At 47.9% G+C, this 24111-nt stretch overlaps 1 protein-coding gene across 3 annotated transcripts in view; it reads right to left on the bottom strand.

Annotated features, from left to right (window-relative positions):
- Nucleotides 1-14118: 14118 nt before the first annotated feature.
- Nucleotides 14119-24111, bottom strand: part of DCDC1 (doublecortin domain containing 1) — a 427916-nt gene continuing 417923 nt past the window's right edge. For all 3 annotated transcript variants that reach the window (XM_046637833.1, XM_046637832.1, XM_046637834.1), the window contains 2 exons: nt 23667-23845; nt 14119-14980 (listed from right to left, as the gene is read on the bottom strand). In XM_046637833.1, coding sequence (XP_046493789.1) covers nt 23795-23845 — 51 coding nt within the window. In that variant the 3' untranslated portion in view covers nt 14119-14980; nt 23667-23794. The remainder of the gene's footprint in view (nt 14981-23666; nt 23846-24111) is intronic.

Raw genomic sequence — 24111 nt, 5'->3', positions numbered from 1 at the left:
CAGCCTTTGCCCTAAGTGGGAGAACACGTTCCCTGATTAAAGGGGCATATCCTGCAAAGACTGACTGTGAAGGCAAGGCCACAATAGCCAGAGACAATGCATTCTTGTTCAGAGCAGCCACCAACAGTGATGACAACAGTCATCAATGGGCTGGGGTCAAAGATCAGCAGTCCCTCTGTCACACCATTCTTCTTCTGGCTCCCAGTGGAGTTCAGAGGGACTCAATCTCAAGTCTAAAATCCAATCAAAGTCCATCCACGCAGGCCCGAGCCAACGACACCCAATGAACAAACTCAGGAGACAAAGCAGAGTCTTCACCCAGTCTTCTGAAAAGGAAGTTTACCAGCCCTTTGGTGGTTGTGGAAACATGACGCAGCCACTGCCAGGTGGGAGACTTTGGGGAAACTGGTGATTCAAGCCCTGGGGGTGGAAATTAGGGACCAGGAGGAGAGCTGGACGGGAACCTGGACACTCTCAGGAAACACCTGAGTGGGAAGCAGCAATGCACCTCCAGTTGGGCATCCCAGGAAGCTTAAAATGCTGAGCCAAATTAAAGGTGGGACGTGTGAGTGCAAGGTTGTTTTTGACAAAGCTCCTTTCCCGTCTCTGCCTCATGGAAGACAGGAACGTCAACTCCCTTCGAAGCCATCAGTGTAGTTGATGCCCTTCCTACACTCCCCGGGGCACGTGCATGATATTTGTCCTGGATGCAGCTGGAATCCATCCTTTACGGTGCAGCTTATCCCTTGACTCCACTATCTCCTGGGAGATTGTCCGGATGCTGAAAGTGTGCAAGCAATACTTTTCAATTACTGTACACACATTCTGACACGCTGTGTGGCCGTCACCAATTTGCTGCATAATCTGTCTTGATAGTGCCCACAAAGCAGACTACTGGGTAGTGTGGACAAAGCCATGTCTCTCTTTGGTTGCCTAGGAATCCGTTTGTAGGCTCAACTCACCAAATGAGCTACACAGACCAGCACAAGGGAGAGAGATGCCTGAGTGGTCTCCACTAAAAGAAGGTGGGGTGAAACGGAGACATGGGGACAGGGCCCAGCAATGAGCCTTGGCCATCAGAGACTCTGCTCCACAGAGGGAAGGATGGGTCCAGCTCAGGGAACCCCAGCAATCACATCAGCATGAATAACTCTGCTAGGCATACCTGGCACCCGGACTCCCCCTAAAGCATTTGGTTCAATTGTCTTAGAGAATGATCACATTGTGAATGCTAACTATGGCCAAGCATTATGCTCAACACTTTATTTTTATTTATTTATTTATTTATTCATTTTGAGGAAGATTAGCCCTGAGCTAACTACTGCCAATCCTCCTATTTCTGCTGAGGAAGACTGGCCCTGAGCTAACATCCATGACCATCTTCCTCTACTTTATACGTGGGATGCCTACCACAGCATGTCTTTTGCCAAACGGTGCCATGTCCTCACCAGGGATCCGAACTGGTGAACCCTGGGCTGCCGAGAAGCAGAACGTGCGAACTTAACCGCTGCGCCACCGGGCCGGCCCCATCAACACTTTAAAAGTACGACCTCACTTAATCTCTGCAATAACCACATGAGGTTGATATCATCGCCTCTATTTTGTGGATGAGAGAATCTACGCTCAGGTTTAAGGAACTTTGGTAGAAGCTGGAATTCACATAGGTCTCGGTGAGTCCACATCCCAGGCGTCCAAACACATTGCTGTCAATTGAGGCTTCTAGAAATACGAACTCTGCACTCTCCTCTCTGGGGCAATCTGGGGTGGTCCCTCCACAGCTGCAGCTGCCACAAGAGCCTCAGAAGAACGCAGGCAGGGGATTTGGTCACTTTTTATAGCTCTTTGGATACATAATGATATATAATTTTCTTATTAAATTTCTATAAACCTATATTGCTTTAAGACAAAGTTCTTTCTCCCTGTTCTAACTGTCTCATGTATCATCCCCAGAGGAGTCTGGTCTCGTCACTTCTCTGATCTAGTCACTTCTCTGCTAGGAAACCTCCCAGTGCTCCTGGTTGTCCCCAGGGCCACAGCCATGGTTGGGTGTCCAGAGCTGGCCACATGCTGCCTTTCCAGGCTGAATTCCTACTGCTCTAGTCCCCAGCCCTGGGGTTTCAAATGTGCTCTGTGGATCTTTGGAGCAGCCAGGATTTTAGAGCAGAGCAGACCTGTTTTAAACATTTTGTGGGTCTGCATAGAATCTCACTTCAGGAAGGCTTCTGTGGTTTTATGAAGCTCAAAGAGTACTCCTCTAGTCAACCACACCGCCATCACTCGGCAGTCTCCCTGTTCCACGTCTCTGCTCAGGCGCGTCCTCCTGAGCTGCTCTTCCTGCCAACACCGTCCTCTGACACCTCACAAGTCCTTCAAGGCCGGGTTGAAACGTCAGGGCCTCCGTGAAAGCTTCCTCAGTACCGCAGCCAGAGCTGCTCTCCTGCCCTTCACAGGCCTCCACAGCGGGGCTCCCACTGCTCTCGGAGGACCTGCCACATCAGAGCTTGTGCTGTGGTCATTTGTGCCCACCTCACCTTGCCTTTCCACTTGACTCCAATGTCCTGTCCTAGGGTTGGGCAGGCAGGGACTATGTCCATATCTCCACTACATCTGTCTGTTACCCCAGCATCTAATATTATGTTCTGATCATGCCAGGCATTCAATAAGTATATGCTGATTTGAACTTAACTGATATTGATAATTGGGCATCATTTTAATCAATGGCTTTGGTAAACTAATTTTGAACACATCTTCAGTTTCTGGAAGCTGTCATGGTTTCATTATGTCTGCCTAAGAAAGATATGTTGGAGTTTTAACCCCTAATACCTCAGAATGTGACCTTATTTGAGGAAAGGGTCTTTATAAACAAGTTAAAATGAGGTCATTAGGATGGGCCCTAATCTGAGCGGTACCCTTATAAAAAAAGGAAATTTGGACCCAGAGATGACACACATAGAAGGAAGACGACATGAAGGCACAGGGGAAGATGGCCATCTTAAACCAAGAAGGGAGGCCTGGAACAGACCCTTCCTTCACAGTCCTCGGAAGGAACCAACCCTGCCGACACCTTGATTTTGGACTTCTAGCATCTAGAACTGTGAGACAAGAAATTTCTGCTATTTAAGCCTTCCAGTCTGTGGTATTTAGCTATGGCCGCCCAAGAAAACCAAGACAGAAGCCAAGTGTTACAGGGACCAACGAAAGCATCCTGTGCCCGCCCTTACCAGCCCTTCCTGCCCTCAATGGTAAGGCAGTTAGTGCTACTTTCATTTTCTTCCTTCAAAGCTTCTTTATCCAGGCAGGACACTGCCTGTTTTTTCACAGATACCCTTTGGGATATTTCTGTCTTCAGCTGAAGGTCTGTTGAGGGCCAGGCCCGGTGCTGATGCTGGGATGGCCTGGAATCACTCATGGCTTAGCTCTGTCTCCCTCCAAGTTTCCAAATCCCTTATACACAAGAACAATGGCTTTCATTACCCTCGTACCCTCCCCAACATCTCTCTATCTGCATGGGTAGAGCATGGTACTGGAACGGCAGTGACTCTCTGCTCCCTCTGGATTCTGCTGTGTGATCCTCATCACCTCCTAACTCATCTCACAGTTACATGTGTGTGTTTCATCTTTCCCTACAGACTGTAAACTTTCTGTAGTAGAATCCATGATGAGCAGCACCTAGTTCTCTGTAATAAACACTTATCAAATGGACAGATGGATAAATAGATAACTGGGCAAGGGGGGAGCAGTGGCTGGACACCTATCTTGGAAGTAATAGAGAGGAAAACCCAGCCCAAAAAGGAGAGGGCAGTGGATCATCACTCTTTGGCTCCTGATTTAAATGCATGAAGCTGAGTTATGCCTGGGGCTCATTTATAATTATTTACAGCCACAGAATCAGAAATCTAATGGACAGAACCGAAAGATGTATGGGGGAACCTATGGGATATTCATTCTGGCTGTCACTGACTACAAAGGGCTTCTAAGAAAGCCATTCAGATAAGTAATAACTAATGTTTATTGATCTCTTGCTATGGGCCAGACACTATGCTAAGAATTTATACACATTATTTCATTTAATCCTCCCAACAACCCTATAAGATGGATGATATTTTTACCCTTTTTAAAATATAGTATCATGAGATATTAAGTAAAACACTCAAAGTCTCAAGACAGGAAGTGGTGGAGCTGGGTTCTTATCCAGTTGGTACAATGCCAGAGCCCAAGCTCCTGACCTCTGTGGTGAAGACTCATTTATAAAATGTCCTTGCCAGAAGCATCCAGAAGCTCCAGTACTGTTTGCAAGGCTGTCTTTGTGACAAAAATTATGAAAACTTTTGTTGTGCAACGTACACTGTTTCCCATATATCCATCTGTATCTAATTAAAGAAAGATGAGGAGATACTTTGATGGGGACACCCTGCTGGGGGTAGAGTATCAAGTATTTCATGTAAATTTTGGTTCTTCACATCTACTGGTGGTCAATAAACGCCAATTTAATTAATGCATTTGATGGTGCATGAACAGCCCAGAGTTATTTCTGAATGGCAGCCTTCGGATGCTATTTGCTCCCACTGGAGATTTAAAGCAAAAGGCCAGAATCATCACAGTAATAGAGATTGGGGTCTGTGTGAATACTGGGAAAGGGAGAGTGATTTTGAATGTATGTGATAGAGTCGCCCATGCAAACATTTCAAGGCGTTTAGTTTAGAAGTCAACACATTCTTTTTTCTTCCCTAGAAAGTCATTTGTTTATTCAGAAAATATTTTTAAGTATTAGGCACTGTTATGTACCACCTGGGGAGACACTGGTGAGCAAGACAGTCAGGTTCTCTGTCCTCCTGAGCTTACAGTCTAAAGGGGACACATGTTAGACACCAGGTAGTTGGTCTTGTGTGACGTGCTGATGGCAGGGGGCTAGGTGCTCTCACAGCGCATGGGAAGGGCAACTCACCCAAGCCTAAGAGTCAAAAAAGACTTTATAAAGTTCTTGGATCTTTGGGTAAAATTTCTGAAGAACTGACATTTTTTTGATGAAAATAATAAATAGTATTTCATAAAGCATATTAAATTAAAGATATTTCTAAGTTGGAAAAAATGGCAGAAAGTCTTTAAATTGTCCTCATGACCAAATGGCCAGTCATCCAAACAGGATAAGGGTCAGAGCTGGGAGGCTCACTTTAACAGAAGGGCCACCACCACAGGAGGATGTTGCTGGGAGCTTTGTCTTCCTCATCCAAACTACTCTGTGTCCTGAGGCCAGAGATGCTGAACGCTGCAGGAGGGCCTTACCGTGCGTCTAAATCTGCCCTGAATGACCCTAGGTAGTCTGTGAATTGTTTATTCAGATGCCTTCGCGCCACATTTTCTACTGGTGTCTGTGTCTTTTAATCACACCTCACAGCATCTGGAGTTACCTCACAGGAGGCCTCCGCACCCGAGTGTGCATCCTTGGATGCAAGTTCAGGACAGGGCCCCGTCAGAAAGAGGGGCAGGTTCTACTAGAGCCTCTCGTGTCTAATAGAGAAGCACAGTTCCTTCACCCTCCATCTTCTGGTTCACGAATGCTGAGATTTCAATAGTATCACCACCATACAGCTCAATGCCATTCAAAACCATGTTTAAAACAGCACAGTGGCTTCATCTCCGATGCGTCGATCCAGCTTTCTGTGTGTTGAGGTGCCACCTGGTGGACTACATTTGTGCACAAAAGTTAAACTAATCCTTTATGAGTTATAATCTAACATTTTCTTCCTAAAATTTGAAGTCCAAGTGGCAAATCTTCTTAGCTAGTGAAATCCCTAAATTTAAAAAAGTAACATTATATATTCAGCATATGTTCAGCTTGAAAGGAACCAAATTTGGAATTTTCTTCAAACATTATATCAAGGGAGATTTAAAAGGAGAATCTCAGAAAACATCTGCATCAAAGGCACTGGTTTTGGGTTATCATTGGTGGTGGTGGGGAGAGAAGCTGATGCGAAATAAAAGGAGCCTGCTTTACCTAACGTGGTCAAGATTTGGAGCAAACAGAAAAACAGACTTCAGAATTCAAAGCAGACGACAAATTTAAAGACACGTTACATTTCAGAACCTCTTACAGGATTAGGCATCTTTAATGCACCTCGATGTTCCTCCCGTGAGGGCTGATGCTCAAAGAATGTTTAGGGACTGTCTACCACGTGCTGAGCAGTAAGCAACAGACTGAGATAGAAGAGCGAGCAAGACTGACAAGGAAACTTGCCCTTTGGAAGCAGAGAGACACCACTTCAGAACATCCAGGATTTCCCTACTGAATTTTACAGTTAGCATTATGTCACTCTTTCACCCAGGTTTTCCTTGGTGCAGTCCTAATGGAACTGATTGTTCTATAACTAAAGGCCAAAGAGAACTCTGCCAAGATGATGTGAGTTCATTGACTTCCCAGAATTCCAGGGATCTCTGGGGAGTTGTTGCATCTCTGTCAATGAACTTGCTGAAGCAATCTGATCTTTCCTTTGACTAAAGGTCAGATCGACCTCACCATCTTGCCGTCGTGGGGCTTTGGAAGAACTCTCTGTGCTCACCTGGGGTTGGCTGAGAACTGCTCACCTTTCATGGAGCACGTGAATTCTTTCCATGAGGGCTGGGCATCAAGCAGTTAAAAGAGCTTGGGACAATGGAAAGGACCAATGTTCACCAAAGTGGAAGTTCCGTGCACACCCTAATTCAGATAACTCCCCAAGATGACACGAGTCGGTGGGAAGAAGGTGGGAGTGAGCTGAACTTCTCACTGTTCTATCATCCTGGTTGAAGCAGCAATTGCCCTCAACTCCCGTTTGGCTCCCAAACTACTCATGCGAAAAGAATACCAAAGACTCCCAAGAAATCTAAATCTAGAACTCAACCTGGTGCTTTGAGTGAAAAAGAGTTAGGGAAAGTATAGGCACGGTGCTCCCTACATCCCCACCACCTTCCCTGCTCTGGCTGTGCTCAGTCTGAGGACCCAGCAGTAAAACTCCATCAAAAACATTTCACGTGGGGCCGGCCCAGTGGCACAGCGGTTAAGTGCATGTTCCACTTCGGTGGCCCAGGGTTCGCTGGTTCGGATCTCGGGTGTAGACATGGCACTGCTTGTCGAGCTATGCTGTGGCAGGCATCCCACATATAAAGTAGAGGAAGATGGGCATGGATGTTAGCTCAGGAGGATTGGCAGCAGTTAGCTCAGGGCTAATCTTCCATAAAAAAAAAAAAATTTCACGCAAGTGAGAAGTACCGGTAATGAGAGCCCCACGGCGCAGGTCACAAGACTGGCTGGAAAGTATGGGGACATCCTTGGGAGAACATGTTGGGAGGGATGACAAAGAGGCTAAGGGAGTGCTTGGCTACGTTATGAGAAGTTTAGTGAAGTGGACACAGCGTGAGCTCTGGTCTCAGGGACACTGGGTTTGCATCTCATTACTACCTCTACCGTCAGTAGGCTTTTGGAGTGAGTGATTTAACCTCTCAGAGCCCCGTTTTCCTTATCTGTAAAAGGGGATAATAACAGAGCCTCTGAAGGAGTTGCTGTGATGGTTAAATGAAGTATCACAAGTAAAGTGCCTATCACGATGCCTGGCACGGGGTGAGCTCTAAATTGAGCTCAGATAGCTCTCAGTATCATGACTTTTCCAGTCATTACCGTTCAGCACCGTCAGGAGCTTTATCTGGATGATGCTTGGATACTGCATTCAATTCTGGATGACACGTTGTAGGAGCGCTATGATGTGATAAACGAGGGAATTCAAAGAATTTTTGACCAGAGAGATCATGACATTGTGTTGCCCAAGGTCTAAGTGAGAAAGTTACAGCTTTGAAGAAGTGTCCCATTGGACTGCCGCTACTGAAAGGCCTGTCATGTGGAAGAAGGTCAGACTTGCTCCTTGTAGCCTCAGACATAGAACTAACCAGAGTGAGTAGAAGTTATAATCATACATATTTCAGGGCAATATAAGGAAGAGTTTTCCTTAGAATGGGCTGTCTGGGAAGGTGATAAATTTCCTGTCCATGGAGGAGCTTAAAAATGGATGACCTGTTGTCCTGGATATTATGTTTGGGGGAGAGGGTTATATTTCAAGACCTGGACGAGCATCTGGATTAGGAGATTGTCCAAGTCTCCTTCAGTCCTGAGACTCTCTCATCTTAGGATAGAGAAGACGAGAAAGATAAGAAAGAAGTGACAGAGGCAAGAGATGGAGGGAGACAGCCATCGCTGTTTCTCTCCTTTTCTCCCTTCTTCCTGGGTGGTATGAGATTGAATGATGGCCAATCCTAACTAGCCCCTAAACCCCTTTGTGCAAATTAGAAAGAGGTACCTGCTCTAGGCTGATGCAGCACCAAGGCTGCAGGGTCAGCAAGATGGCAGCATCCTCGTGAAAGTTACAAGAAGGAGTTACAAGGCACTGCTTTCCCTTGCAGAGTCACTCAAGACAAAGTGGCAGTCACCTTTACGTCTTCTTCAGCCTTCAGAACCCAGGAAAGTGACTTGAGCAACCTGATTGTTATACCAAGACCATGTGGCTTAAAATAAAGTGAAAATTGTGGAATGCATTATAGAGTCTTGGATCAGTCCATCAGAAGGATGGATATGTACAAGTTTTGACTACCAATGTACGTCTTCCTTACTTATATCATCCCAGTTTCCCCTCGTGTCTATGACTGAGGTAGGAGTGGAATTTCAGGGACTGGTCTTCCACAGATTCTTCTTCTCCCTGCTCCTCATTCAGCCAGGGATGGGGCATGTAAGCTGAGCTCAGCCAAATGGGCATGATCTCCTCTCCTGAGACTTGGAATTTTGAGCTAGTGACTTGGGTTTGAAGGGAATGACAGAAAGTCATTCCCCTGCCTGGCTGCCCTGGGTACCAGAGTGTTGCTGCAACTGCTGCTCTGCTTCCTGACTATTTCCAAGGCTTGTCCTCCGGCATCTCAGCAATCCTGTTAGCCTTACAGCCATCCCCTGCTTGCTAATGTTGTCAATAGCAAATTTCTGTTGCTCACAACCAAGAACTCTAACCAAAATACCAACATTGAACTTGAAGATAGTGGATATCTGTGCACAATACGAAAGGCGTGTGAGTCAAAATCTCCACTGCTAGAGATTAAACTCTTTCCATGCTGAGATTATGCATCACCAGCTGGTCCAACCTCCAATTCCTAGAATAACAATTATTAGCTTTACATTTACTGAGCATTAACTGGGTGGTAGGCTAAGCACTTTCTATACATCACCTCATGTCATTCCTACAACAGTGCTTCCAAAATGAGTACTAATGCTACACTCATTCAAAGGTGAGGGCACTGCGGCGCAGAACAACTCGCCCAGATCCAGTCGGGAAGTGGCAGAGTCGGTATTAGGCCCAAGTGTGGGTCACTCAAGGTCCGTGTGTGTGACCACTCTACTGTCCTGCCTGACTGACCAACACAGTGAAAACTTGTCCAAGATTTCTTCAAACAATGAAACAGTCACGATAAATCAAATAACAGGGAGTTAAAAAAAAACATGTATTTACCAACTATAAACTAGCTTTAGGAAAAGACTGGAATTCAGCTCATTTACAGAGCAGCTGTGTCTCAGCCTTTGACGTCTACGTGTTACCATTCGGACTCCATGCTTCCCTGCTCTTGGCACATGGGGGCTGCCATGGCATCCTAGCTGGGGCTTTCCTGCCCGTGAAATATCCACTGGACGAGGCCCTCTCCAGGCTCATTAGTTACCTGAAAACACGCACCTCATCTGTCATCAGCACTCAAACGGCCTGCGGGGTTTTTCATTTCCACTCCATTTTCCAAACCCCTTGCAGCCTTCACCTCCCACATCTGGAATCAATCCCGACCAGAAGCAGAATGCTGGACGCTGGGCTCCTCCAGGGCAGCCTCTCTCCAAGGAGTGACAAGAGCGTGCACGTGAGTCAGCCATTCCCCCAGAGGGAGCTGCGGCCGAGGCGGCTCCACACCTTCTCACTCGCTCATCGACCCCCTTGTCCTTCCCTGCTCAAGCGAAATATTTCATTTAATGTTTCCAGTCATTACAGCCTTAAAAACACACGCATGTTAAAATTAGATTTATTCGAGTTGTAAACTGCGAGAATCCTTTAAAAACACCTCAGCTCATTACCCTTTTATCTGTCTCTGTAGAAAAGATTTCAGACAGAGTCCTAGAAAACACCGCTGGCTTTCGGGTCTCCTACCGGCTGACACCACCACTTCCGTCTGTCTGGTCCCCATTCAGAGAGAAAAGAGCATCAACTCAATGATAAGATTTTGATTTTACGTTATTTTTTCCCCTTTTCTGAGCAGTTTGGAGGCCAACTTCACAGATTTCTAGAATTGCTTTCACAGGACAATTTTCAGGTCCTCGTGAAGGAAAGATGGTTAATTCAGGTTTTTCTCTTTTTGTTTTTGGCGGGGGGACTGGGTAGGAAAGCATGACCTCAGGATACTCACATCCAGACATCTTTCTCTGGGAGCACCTTCCTGAAAAGAGCTCCAAAATAAATGCGATGAGAGCTGCTTTCTGACAGCCCCTAGGAAAATACATGCATATGGAAGAAGGCAATCTCTTGGTCAGATAAACTGCATTATTTTAGTAAGACAGCACATCCTGTCCTTAATTTCGAACAAGCCTAAGTTTTTTTTTTGTAGTGCTAGAGGAAACAACAATAAGAGAAATCCAAGATGTCCAATACATCTCAAGACAGAGCCCTCAGCACAGGCAGGGACATCATCTACGCCGACGGAGTAAAATATGGCCAGAGAATAGGAAGTTACAAACACAACAGAAAAAATAATGGGAGCCATTCAGGGAGCTAGAAAGGCAGGTTTCTGCAGAAGATGTGTTGATTTAAGATGGTGAACCTAGACTCTTTGTTCTGCTTCCTTGAAGGTCAGTAACTGACCCATGAGGAGTTTCATAAACAGACTCAGTTGTGACAGTTTTGAAGTGTCCACCCTGTGCTACTCAGCGTGCTAGGAACCTTCGCAGCCTTGTGGCACCACCGTGCAACCCCGCATGGGTACTGGGTGCTGTGGGTGCAGACAGACGAATGGCCAGACCCTCTGTCCTTGTCACACTGGCAGCGCCACACAGAAGCCCCTGGGAGAGCAAACCGAGGCCCCGGACTGAGGGGACAAAAACAGTGAGAACAGCGAGATCTTTGAAAAGAAACTGCTCCCCATGGCAGAGAGGGAGGGAGGGGCCTGCAGGGAGCCCAGCAAGCAGGGAGGGGCAGGGGAGGGCAGCATTACACAGACGTAATGGGCTCACCACATACTTGTCTAATTACTGCAGCTATTAAAATCTCTATAATTTAGATTCAGGCAAAAAAATATAAATTATACAAATGCACACAAATGGTCCTGATGGGGTTTTACGAATCCACTCCTCTGGGTTCTAAAGGACCCCATGCTGTGTACATGTGGCCGCTAAGCCTGGGTGACCTGCCCCTGGCCGCACCCCTGCCCCAGACGAGCGTGCTCCGGACGGTCATAAGCAGTTAGGTTAGCAAAGGTGACAGTGATGGGATCAGCTGCGCTGAAGCCGAATTCTAAGGCCTCCATCAACGGGTTTAATCTAAACCAAATGCCGTGGGATTCTGAAAGCCCCAGGAACAGAGGAAATGTAAGTTTTACATGTGCTCAGGTTCAGACAGAGAGCAGACAGAGATTCCAGAAGCTCCGAGAGTGGTGGCCAGGGAAATGCTGTTTCTCCCGAGTTCAATCAAAGGAACGAGTACGTATACTTTGTGTGCTCCCCTTCTTTTTCTCTCCTCCTCTGTGCACTTGCTTTTCTCCTGACACTAAGGAGAGCGATCTGCTCCCTGGGTAACTGAACTTGGCCCAGCAAGGACTCAGCAGGTGGTGGGCGGTCGGTAATAAACACTTCTGGAGCGAAGGCACGGCCGGTGGGCAGCGTGGGGCTTGGTGGGGTGCAGCGCCCAGGCTCTCCGGGTCAGGCTTCACTCGGCCCCTTCTCAGCTGGGAGGCCACAGACAGTTGCTGGACACCAGCGCCTCAGTTTCCAGATCTGCAAAATGGAGCTAATAACACCTGTGAGGACTAACCAAGTTAGCACAGAGCCCGATGCCCGGAGGGCAGCCTCTAGCTATGCTCGTTGCCTCTAACCTGTGCGTCTACCTGTGGGCAGCACTTCCCCGCCCAACCACCCTGGTGTGACGGTGGAGGGGGCGGCAGTGGTGGTTGTGATGACGTTCTCCTGGTACCTCTGGAGGTGGAGTCCTCTGCTGATCAGATGCCATGCCCAGTCTATATTCAGGACACAGATAGGACAGGCGGATCCCAAGGCCCCACAGCTCCATGAGTGCAGCAGAGGTCACTCCTCACTTCCTAACTGCATAAATCTCCCAAACTCCGTAAATGGTGCATCCCAAGTAGCAAATTACAGCCATCATCCTCTGCAGACCATGTTTCTACATCACCATGGACTGACTTATTCACTCAACAAATGCCCTGTGACAGCCGTGTGCAGCTGAGGATCAAGTGTCCGGTTGTTGTCTGTCCCTTCACCCTGCACCCCACTGTCATTAGCTCCTCCCCACCTATTCCTTAATTCCCTTTTTTATGGGCTGTGGGCCTCACTAGGCTGGCGAGGTCCCTGAGAACTAAGACTGGGCCTCGTTCCGCATCACAGCCCCAGCCCCAGAGCTGGCACATCACAGGAAATCCATAAATACATGTTACACGAAGAAATGATGCCAGTTCCTCTGGGTTTAGGGTACTCCTTGCTTCTCGAGTACTTCTCAAAACCAGAATCCTGTAAACATATGCTACCAGCACCCCTTTAAAATAATTGTTGCCAACAGCACCTGCCTCTCCCTCCCCTGTTGAGGACCCAAAGGTCCCTCCTCCTCAATCTATGTGACGGTCATGCGGCCCCCTCCCCCGCTGGCGGCAAGGCAGCTCTGAGCTGTCTCATGGCGGACGCACGGATTAAAGAAAGTCATAATCGTGATGTGCTAAGGCTGGGGTGGGTGGGCTCTCACTTCTGGTGACAGAACGCTCCCCTCCTTCATTTCAGCATTAAAACTCTATAAAATGAAATATATTATTTTGAATTCTAAGTCTGTGATCTCTTCTTTCCCACAATGATCCAATGGTAACTACTTCTATTATATCTGCATGAGATTAGATGCCTAATTTTGAAGACTATTCCTTTCTTCAGAAAAGATGGAAAAATGCTTTTCCATGCTTTCCCTCATCTGATGCTAAAAACAACATTTTTGGGGCAGAAGGGAATATTATTCTTCTCATTTCACAGATGAGGAAATAGATCTGCCCTGCGGGTAGACAGCAGCCCAGCCAGGGCTGGGACTCAGCTCCTCTCTGACATTTAAGAGAGGTTCAGGGGCACCCACTGTGTGTGGCCCCGCCAGACCCCGGGAACAAAGTGGAGAATGGACCGGGCGGCTGGGCAGGGCGACTGCGGCTCTGGCTCTGGGTCTGGTGTCCTCATCTAACCTGAGAACTGTGCCAAGGACAGAGACGTTCAGTCACAGCCCAATGTATTTTTTCCTATAAAAATTGAACAGTTTTAAGGAGGCTTCTAAATGGTACCTTGAAGGGAGTTAGAAGGCATTTTAACATCTCTTCTGACTGAGGGCACAGTCAGCTTGACTAAACCAACTGAAGGGTAGTGGTGACACGACCGGGAATAAAACGATCAGAAAGTGATCTGGCTGGTGGAAGCATCACCATTTCCCACGAGTGACTGACGGTCAGCAGTGGAGACGCCCGGGGTTCCCACACGAGGCCCCGTTCTCCTCCGGCCGGGCAGCGGCGATGTCAGCCAGGCTCTGGACGGCCGCTCTCCTGCCAGCCCTGCCAGCGTACCCACTGTTCTCCTGAGAGACGGAAGGGGAACAGCACGCACCGCCTCGCCTGCAAGAGCAAGTCAGACGGCTTTGTGATTGCAAGAAATGTCGACTTAATTGCTTTTTTTCTTCCAGGTAATGAGTGTTGTCTCCAAGGAAAGCCCAAAATTAACAACACTGTTTGAGGAAGTTTATATTTCCTTCTCTTTTCCCCCTTAAAATTCATGGATGCAAAAATCACGCACAAAGATGACAAGAAATCTTCATGGTTTATTGTTTTTGAATATGGTGAGATAACACAGTACCACAGTGAAAGTCAGAATCTGCTTCATCTGAGGGGTATTTTGAAGCCTTCCATTGAGAGGTATGGATCCCTCGTCCCCCAAACCTCAGAGGTCATGGAAATCAGGAATACCTTCTCTCATTTCAGGAGTTCTTTACTTGGAAGTACATGATGTTTTTCATCTAGGTCTGTGAACCCCATGAAATGGTACGAAAAAACTGTTGTTTTGTATATGCATTTTGTAAGTTTACGGCTTTTCAAAAGACTCTCAAAGAAGTATGTGAACCAAACAGTTTGAAAACTCCTTTACAATCGTCTTTTGACGTTTTGAATGTTGTCAATTCATTTATAAGTAATTTCACATAATTTTTGGATGTTTCTTCTAACTTGGCATTTGAAACCAAAATGTGTAATCATCAAAAATACATTTTAAGACTATGAGATGCCTAGTTTGGAGCATGACATTTATTTCATTTGCACAATTTTGAGAAGTGTTTCTCGCCTCTGAAAGGTGGAAAGGACTGTCCAGTTGTAGCTCGATTTGCTCTGACTCTGAGGGCTGCGCTTCCTGAACAGCTGACGGAAGCGAGATGCTCTGACACTGCCCTCGGTTGTGCTGTGTCTTGTTATGAATTTATGGATGATTCGTAGCTGACTTATCACTGTTGATCATTCCTCAAACTCACCCATGAAAGATCCAGTTATCGTGAAAGATAAATTTTAGGACTAAAGTTTTAAATAAACTACACAGACTTTTTTTTATAGAAGCAGATTTTCCTAAATTCAGAATCTTCCACAATCTAAATAATTGGCCTTTCTGTCACATCTTCTGTTTACAAGTAGGTGAAGAAAGTTTTCTTTCCTGTAAGGTAGAGAGAGAGGAAAAAAAAAAATATATATATATATACACACACATATATATACCTATTTATATACACAGAGACAAGTTCAGTAGAAGTTGCTATTTGAAAAATATTTATCAGAATAGGCGCATTAAAACTTGATAAGCTTTGTAAAATTTATAGAGGCATCCCCTTCAAGCCTTGAGGTGAGTTATGAAATCTAATTCTGTTTTCATAGCTCTGTGATAAAATTTTATCAGTGTTATAAATGGGGTCTTTACTAAGACTGACCGGAAATCTGAACTATCTGGCCGGGCAATAAAACACAGCCCTCAGCTGCACAGCGTCGGGCGAGCGGCGTAGCTGAAATTGATCGATACGTCTTCCTCTCCAGTCCGGGGCATTCACTTTACCTCACAGGATAACAGTTTTTTTTTTTAATGGTTTTTCCATTAATATCAGACTTCAGCACTAGTAAGAAACAAGAAAGACATAAAAGGGCGGGGGATGCCCTGAGGAAAGGGCCCGGCGGTCTTTGATGGTGGAGCACTCGTGCCAGAGGAAGTGCTCGTGCGCTGAGGGCTGGGCTCTTCCCACTGATGGTTACGGCTTGCACGGTGCGCCCCCAATTCACATATTGAAGTAAGAATGAACCCCCAGCATCTCAGAATGGGATCTTATTTGGAAATAGGGTTGTTACAGATGTAATTAGTTAAGACGAGGTCAAACTGGAGTAGGTCAGGCCCCTAATCCAACATTACTGGCGTCCTTACAAAAAGGGGACATTTGGAGACAGACAGCACACAGGGAGAATGTCACATGAAGATGAAGGCAGACACTGAGGTGATGATCCTGCAGGCAAAGGAACAACAAAGATTGACTGCAAAGCACCGGCAGCTAGAGCAGAGGCATGGTACTTTGCTGCGGCAGTCCTAGCTGGTGAATTCATGGTGAAAACAGCCACCGGGTAGAGAGATGAGACCTCTGAGGGCTTGCTATATCCTGAGAGTGGGTGAGGGCCTCTCCCAAGTACATGGCAGGGCCCCTGCCACCCTGCGCTGGCCATCCAAGTGTAGCTCACTTTGCCTAACTTAGCTGTCATCTGGGAACTCCCCCAAGTAGGCAGCGACTAAACCATCAGATGATTCCTTGAAGGCATCCAGTGAACTGGGTTTGAGAATTACCAATAACCACACCTGAAATTTCTACAGGTTGAAAACTAACAGTGTTTCTAGGGTGGTGTAATGGAAAAACAAGGCTTTGAGGTGAGGCAGATCTGGGTTCAAATCCTGGCTCTGCCACTTATTGGCTGGTGGTTTTGGGCAAGATATTCCACCTCTCAGGGCTCAGCTTCCTCATTTGTAAAATGTGAAAGCAGAAATAGAGTATCTACTTCTGAGGGTGGTCATGAGCGTGGCATGAAACAGATGCCAACAGTGTAAACGTCCAACATGGTGCCGGGCGCGTGTAGACACTCTGTCAGTGTTAGTGCCCTTCGGCCTCCATGTTTTTCACCGTATTTGATCCTCAGACCAAGGGACTCCACCAACAGTGCAGTAGGCAAGCCTTGGTTCAGGTCTTCGACACCAAGTCCAGAGATCTTTCCTGGGAGGAACCATCACAAAGCTGGGCGGTGGCCTCCCTCTGTCACTCTGGTGAAATTTGGACTGGGCTTCTGAGGGGGAAGATGATCAAGACGCAGGTCCTAGAACACCTGTAGAAAGGCCCTACCAAGAGGAGAGAGGGGCCTCCCGGGGCCAGCTGGAATTTGGGCTGTCCCAACTCCTGGTGCCCAATCTCATCTGCTCCTGAATCAGAATCAGACTTGGAAGGCTGGGTGGCACTTTAGGGGTGGAAGCGTCTACTGGCCTCATTTCATAGAAGAGGAGCAACAGCTCAGACAGGCCCTCAGCCCTTTAGTGTGGAGCCAAATGGACTCAGGAAGTGCAGGCGGATGTTCCTCCCATTGTACTGGGTCCCAGTAGGCACAAGGTCAGCCCAGGAATAAGAGGATCTGGCATAGATCCAAAGATGTACAAAACATTCTCGGAATAAGCCTCTATCATTGAAGAGAGATGTGGCTTTAGGGGAATCCAGGTCCTTGCTAGCTCTCTGATGCTCAGACCAAGACAAGGTGAAGGTGGATTTCATAATCGCGCCACAACAGCCACCTAGCGGAGGACGAGTGAGGCCAGGCTCCTGGGGCCTGCTCCCGGGGGTGAAGTTGGCTCATCTCGGCCCCAGCACCCAGCAGCTCCTGAGGGAGGGGGACGGGGAGGAACAGTGGCTCTTGTCTGGAAATCTTCTAAACTAGTGACTCCCATTTACACGCTGTTCCTGGCAACAGATCAGTCTGGGTCACCTCTACGCCCTGAGTAAAAATGCTGAAAATTACTACTATTTCAGACAAATGTTGAACTGTTCTGAGATTATCTATAACACCGCAGGCCAAAGTCCCAGCAGTCGAACGTGGGAGTGAGTTTACCTTGCTTTGTGATTTATGGAATGAGAATTCTGGGTGCTCTGTGGGACTAATTTAATACGAAACATTCAGATGTCCGTCTCATAATGCCATTCATCTTCCCTTAGCCTGCCTGCACTGGGGGCATGTGGTTCAGGGCGCAGGCTCTCCCTGCTCAGCCACAAATCACCACACCTGAGGACGGGTGACACGCCTCCTGTTCCAAGCCCGGCTGCCTGCAGCAGAGGGTCCATCTGGACTCTGAGGGGAGGACAGTGTCTTCTGCTCTCTCAGGCCTGAGGAGTGTTTTGAAAGCTACAGCTGGCAAAGAAGGAACCATAATCAACGTTGATTTGGTTTGCTTTGTGATAAAGGAAATTTAGTCAGTCTATACTGTCTTGTTGACAAGCGCAAGGCTTGGTCTGTAAGAAGGTTCTGCAGTGCTCTGTGGATTGATGTGCTGATGCATGTCGCAGCTCGGGCTGCAGTAAGCAAGCACCACAGGTTCACAAGCCACAGACCTCTACTTCCTACAGGCCTGGAGCCTGGAGTCTGAGATCAGAGCACCAGCATGGTCAGGTTCTGGTTTGCTGACTTCTCGTTGCATCCTCGCAAGGCAGAGGGCAGAGCGGAGGAGAGAGGCTCTCTCGTGGCTCTTACAAGGGCACTAATTCCATTCACGGGGGCTCCACCCTCACAACCTCGGCTAATCCTGAGGCAGCATGTGGTTGCAGCCCAGATGAACATTTCCATGGGAGCTATGCATTCTCTCACAGCCAAGACTGCTCCATGGAAGTCCAGGCGCGTAACAGGACTTAGAACTCAAGCATAGGAGACCACTGCCGAGCCCAGCGAGCAGAACTCACATGTCAACACGGAGACCACTGTTAGCTAGGCTGGGCTTGCAGAGTGGGGGGAGGGAGAGACGGTAACAAAAATCAAAATCTACCACAGAACTCAGCCTATCAAAACGACCACCATAAACAGAGGCAAGAGGATGTTGATAGACAGGGCTGCATTCTGAACAGACTTGGAAAAAATGGCCCAGAGGCCAGGGTGTCTTGAGTTTTGCCAGGATATCTTGGTGAGATCCACCTCCTCAGACACACTTGGTTGTATTCCAAAGTGTAACTTAAGAGTCCAACTCGTACGCATGCTGATGTTGTAACCAAAGTCACAGAGTCCAGCCTCAAGTTTGTGTTGCCTGTAGAGCAAAGGTCCCCGAGGTCACTCATCAGGGCCAGTGCCTCAAGAGGAATGTGACAGCCTAGACTCCGTTGCTAATTTCGTCCCTCAGTGGGGAAGGGAGGAAAGGACCATAAGGAGGGCAGAAACACGGTCTATCCGGAAACTGCCATGGAGCCTCGAAAACCAGCCCCGTGCACAGCTTCCTGCGGAAGGATCAGCCCACACCATTGCTCACACCCGCAAGATGTGCTTTGTACCACGTGATCCCTGACATCCGAGTCTAAGGGAACCAGTAAAAGGCAGCTATTGGCTGGCCTCCAGCCATTCAGTCTTCCTTTAGAAGACACAAAGAAAGTAATTCAGATGGCGGAGTGGTCCTGGAGCCAAAAGAAACACAAAGAGAAGGCAGGAAACAGAAGCCATGAAGCAGCAGAAGCCATCAGTAAGGCAAGTGAGCATTTAGCGCAGAGCACAAGAACACCGGGAGAAGCAGACAGCGCACAGCAGAAGCAAGAAGCACAGAGAAGCAGGGAAGTCAGAAGCCCGGGAGGCCATTCGGACAGAAGGCCATGCATGCTGAAGAGGGACCAGGAAGCCTGTGCGCCGGGCTTTCCTGGGTTTGCTCACTTCCTTGTGAACCCTCCCAACAAACCTCCGTCACCGGAGGTCAACCGAATACAACTCTATACCCTGAAGCCTGAGCAAGCTTAATCTAACACACAACGGCTAGTCCAGCTCTCACAGAAGTTCCCTTTAATGGCTCCCCACTGCACTTGAAAAAGAAAAGTCCACACTCCCAGCGGGACCCAGGAGAGCCTCCACCACCTGACTCATGCCCACGCCTCTTACTCCACAGCCTGGGCTCTGCCTTGTCGACGGAGCGGCACGTCTGTCACCTCACCTTTGCACGCCCAGCCGCGAGAACAGCGAGCGCCTGTCTGCATACAGTGCCTGGTCACTACGACAAGGACATGTCCTCACAGATGCGTTGCAGGCAATTTTGTGGTTGTGTGAACATGATGGAGGGCGCTTACACAAACCTAGACGTACAGCCTACTGCACACCCGGGCTGTGTGTACAAATCTTACGGGACCACCCTCGTTACATGTGGCCTGTCGTTGACCGAAACGCTGTTATGCGGCTCATGACTGTACATATATGAATTAGTTCTTTAAACAACTAATTTTCTTTCTATTTTCTGTCTTCTAGGGGAAGTGTCTGATCCCAACCTATATGACAAGAGAACTACCCTGAAAATTAATTTTTCTAGGAGCACTTGTAGTGGAACTGAAATAACGTCCAGAGGACTGGCGCCCTTACAGACGAGCAGCCAAGGACGCGTGGCTCAGGCTTCTGCACTAACTAGACTGAGGGCAGACCCAGAGCAGAAGGGCCAGCTGCCCCGCAGCGGGCAGCTCCCTCAGTGGAGGGAGGGTTGCTTTGGCAAACAGGACCCCATCCCTGCTCCAGAGCTCTCTCTTTGCACATACAAAGATGCATAGGAAAACTCCAGGAAGCCGGCCAATTCCCCACCCCCAAATTCCTCTGCTCCCTGAGACCCGGACCGGAGCCCTGACATTCCTCTCGTGACCTGTACAACATCAGCACGGAGGACAGTCTCATTAACATGGAGCTTCAGCGCCTCAAACCCACGGGCTTTGCCTCCAACATCCAGTCCTGGTTACAGCCGCTGTGTGGTCAGTGCCGACCCAAGAACATTTGCACGATTTCGCAAAGAAATGGTGATGAGGAGCCCGAGGACACGCACACTCACACACAAGCGCTCACACACACAGCCAGTGCTGCTTTGCCTTCACAGCCCCCGACACGAGCAGAAGAGGTCCTCAGTGCTCTTGAAGCTGGAGCCAGGCCCAGCGACAGGCACAAATTCCTGGCCGAGTTTGTGAGTCCCTGGGGCTTGTTAAACACAGACTCCCAGCTGCACCTCAGGCTACGGAATAGGAACCTCCCTGATGGAGCCCGGACGGGGTATTTCGTCAAGCTCCCAGGGTGATTCCTGTGCACATTAAACTTTGAGAATCACATTAAGGAAGCGTCCCTTGCTGATCCACACATCGGTCCAGGGAGGGTTGTTTGTAAAATGAAAGGCGGGATTTGAAGGCCCTGTGAGGAGAAAAGCAGGGAAGACTGAGGAAAGAAGGAGAAAAGCAGGGAGATGGACGGAAAGGAGGAAGAGGGAGACAGCGGTGGGCAGGACCGGGCGCCAGGCACCGACCCCGACAGCCCCAGAGGCCTTCCTCCCCTCCAAGCCTCTCAGCACGACTGTGCGTCAGGTCAGCAGAGTGAGCCTTTGGCCCATTTCCTTTAAAACACAGCTGCTGGGGGCGGCCTCTGGGGACTGCCCTCGGAGCGCCCGGCTAGTCTGACAAGATGACCTGCTCCAGCATCTGCACTCGGGCTGAGACCCCAGTGTTAATTCCCAAGTCCCAGATGTCTAGGACTGGGAAGCCAGGACCTGAAGGATCCCGTGGTGAATGAACTTCGCATCCACCCCCAAACTGGCAGGGATGCTGCAGGCGATGGGCGACAGACAGCTAACGCAGAATCTCCATTTTACTGCCATGAAACACAATTTCCTGTCTCCTTCCCTCCCCGCTCCCCAGCCGTCCCACCATGTGCACAAGCACTGCCTCCCCTCGCACATTTCTATTTGCACGCACGGTACAGGGTGGCAGCCTGTCGATGGGAGTTTCACGACACAGACTCACAGAATCAGACAATCCTCCGACGGGCAGCAGGCCCCACTGAACACCCGCCGCCGCGAGTCGTCCACTTACTCTGGTCAGACTCGCCCGAGTGGTCTCTGTTGATACCGCCGTTGCAGTCGCTTTTGGCCAAGCTGCCCCAAACTACGCCACGTATGCAGAATTCTAGTTCATTATATTGAAAAGGAAACTGCTGCTCCTTCTTTCTGCTCTCCCAGCCTGAGGAAGGGCTGAGATGTGCTCAGAGGCAGGAGGGAGCTGGAGCCGCTGGTTTAAGACAAACAACTGAGGATCACCACTGGGCCCAGCCTCCACTTAACTGAGGACATTTGTATCTGATTTTGTGATGATCTGGAATAACACAGACCTGTGGGTTTTGATCACTCCCTTCCAAACGATGCTGGAAAAGATTTGCCGCCCTGGTGACTCACAAAACTCAGTGACACTCAGTGCACCTGGGTTGTCGCACAAGTTTTGCTCACAAATGCTGCGGAAGCCACTCGGCACAACTGTCAGTGACACTCCCAAGACAGAGGACAGATTTATCTTTACCATTTTGTTGTCGTTGTTGTTTGTGTGTTGCTTTGTTTTCTTGATCCACAAAAAATATTTATCATGAACAATCAAGAAAAAAATGGAAATTCAGGATTCTCTCTCTACAAAGCTACTTTCACACTTGTGTCCTGTTTTACAAAGCTGGTGTGAGCCCCCAGACTAAATGCTGCTTCTTTACAAATGCTGTCAGTTAGCCTCGACATGCGTGTCAAACCTTCAGGCATATCGATTTTAGTTAGCTTGCTTAGAAACATGCAACTTCACCCCAGCACTTAATCAGGCAACAAAAGCTGGAGGTGGGGCAGAAAAATCCGGAAAATTCCTCCTCCTGAGGACAATCGCAAATGCTAGTGTGCTGTTGACTAACATCTGGATCACCTTAAGGGTGTTTGTGAAGCAGCAGGAAATAAATTTCTGGAGAAAGCGACGGATGTAGGGATGGTTGCTTTAGAATTGAATAATAAATGGTTTCTAGTAGAAAAATGTTGAAATGTGACTTATATAGATGAGGCTGACTCACATTTGATAAACATGTTCCCAAAGGAAATTACAGGGTTTATTAAAACCCTAGGAGGGCTGAACAGAATTACAGAGGTCTTATTCTATAGTCCTTGCTGAAGGTGGGTAAGTGCACCCCCGTCCACCTCCTGGCCAGCCAAAGAGGAAGGTCAGTGACAAGGAGAGAGCAGAGCTGTTCTTGGTCTAAGGTAAAATGGTCATGAACTGCCGAGACGCCCGGGCATGCCGTCGTCAACAAAGTAAGTATCACTGCCTTGCTAGTAAAACGTGATGTGTTGATGACTGTTACATTACATCTAAAATCCCATTTACTAGTAATGGAGAAGTTCACTTAGGCGTTTGCCTGTGTCTCCTGGTGCCGGAGACAGCCTTGTGTGATCTTACCAATTTTCGCTTCAGGCGTGTTCACACGCAACCGTGAAGACTTCATGAGAATTTGCACGTTTGATCTAGGGTGAAATTATGCCATTTTCATAGCAAATCAACTTTTCCTTGGCAGCAAAATGATAGGTGCTTTTGCACCCAGAGAAATGCCTTTGTTTTCAAGGAATTTTGAAAAAAAATAAGTTCTGTGTCTACGGCACTTGTGATCCAGCCGTTCTAAGGAGAGGCCCAGCAGGCAAGGCTCCCCTTGGCCCTCTTTCTGACCCGAACACATCCCTTAACCCCTCTTGCATCGATGTTCTTGTTAAAAAAGGAAAAGCAAAATGGGTGTCACATGCAGCTTTTTTCTCCTTCTATCACAGAGCTGTCCTGGAATGCCTTCCCATCTAACATCTCACAGGACGCAATCTGCAAAAGGGCAGCCTGCGTGACGGACCACGTGCGCTGCTTGTGGTGGTGTCCAGGCAGCCCCACTGACTGCAGACTGGGAGTAAACACGAGGCTTTTTGCCGCAATTACCAAGAGCCTCCTTCAGTAACCGGGTTTGACTGCCTCCCCGCGTCACGTTAGAGCGGGGGATGCAGGAGGGAGCGGCTGAGCCATTCTTACTCACCTAGCCAGGCTGCAACTGGTATTCAGGCAGAGCTGTGAGTGGCTTTCAGAGGAACAGAGAGAAGAAGAGTATTTCTCTGGAAATTTTCCACCACGACCAGAAACCAAACTCTGGTTTATCACTGCTATTTTTAATAAAAACAAGATTCTTTCTTCATTGCAAGAAGAAATTAACAGGTAAGTTCTTCTCTTCCTGTAGGATTGATACCTAAGATTGCTAAGGATCTCCCTTGTTCCCTTAAAAGAAACAAAAAACCCTACCTGACTTTTCTTTTAAAGAGCGCCTATATCCTTTCCCCAAGCGTCTGTCTTGAGGACACAGTCTGTTACTTTTGATGGCTGAGTTTACGTCAGGAAGTATCCAGCTTCACTCTGTGAACAACATCTAGTCAGCCCCATAAACGTCCTGGACTGTCGCCACAGGGCAGACTGAAGGGAAGCTGCAGAAGGAAAGGCCCACTCATGTGGCCATCAGCCATTTCATCTCCATCCAGTAAATGTAGGATTTTAACACAGAGGTTTGGAAAATATGGTGGCTGAGCCAGAAAAACATCACTTTGGGTCAAATTTAGTGTTATGTGGTCAGAGTCTATTTTATTATCAAATTATATATACATATATATTATATATATTATATATATTATAATATATACTACTTGATGCCACTAAATTTTATATATATATATATATATTATTTGACCCCACT

The sequence above is a fragment of the Equus quagga genome, chromosome 14, assembly GCF_021613505.1.
Source record: "Equus quagga isolate Etosha38 chromosome 14, UCLA_HA_Equagga_1.0, whole genome shotgun sequence".
Taxonomy (NCBI): domain Eukaryota; kingdom Metazoa; phylum Chordata; class Mammalia; order Perissodactyla; family Equidae; genus Equus; species Equus quagga.
Note: the sequence above shows the minus strand (reverse complement) of the source record. Positions and strands in the feature narration are given on the sequence as shown.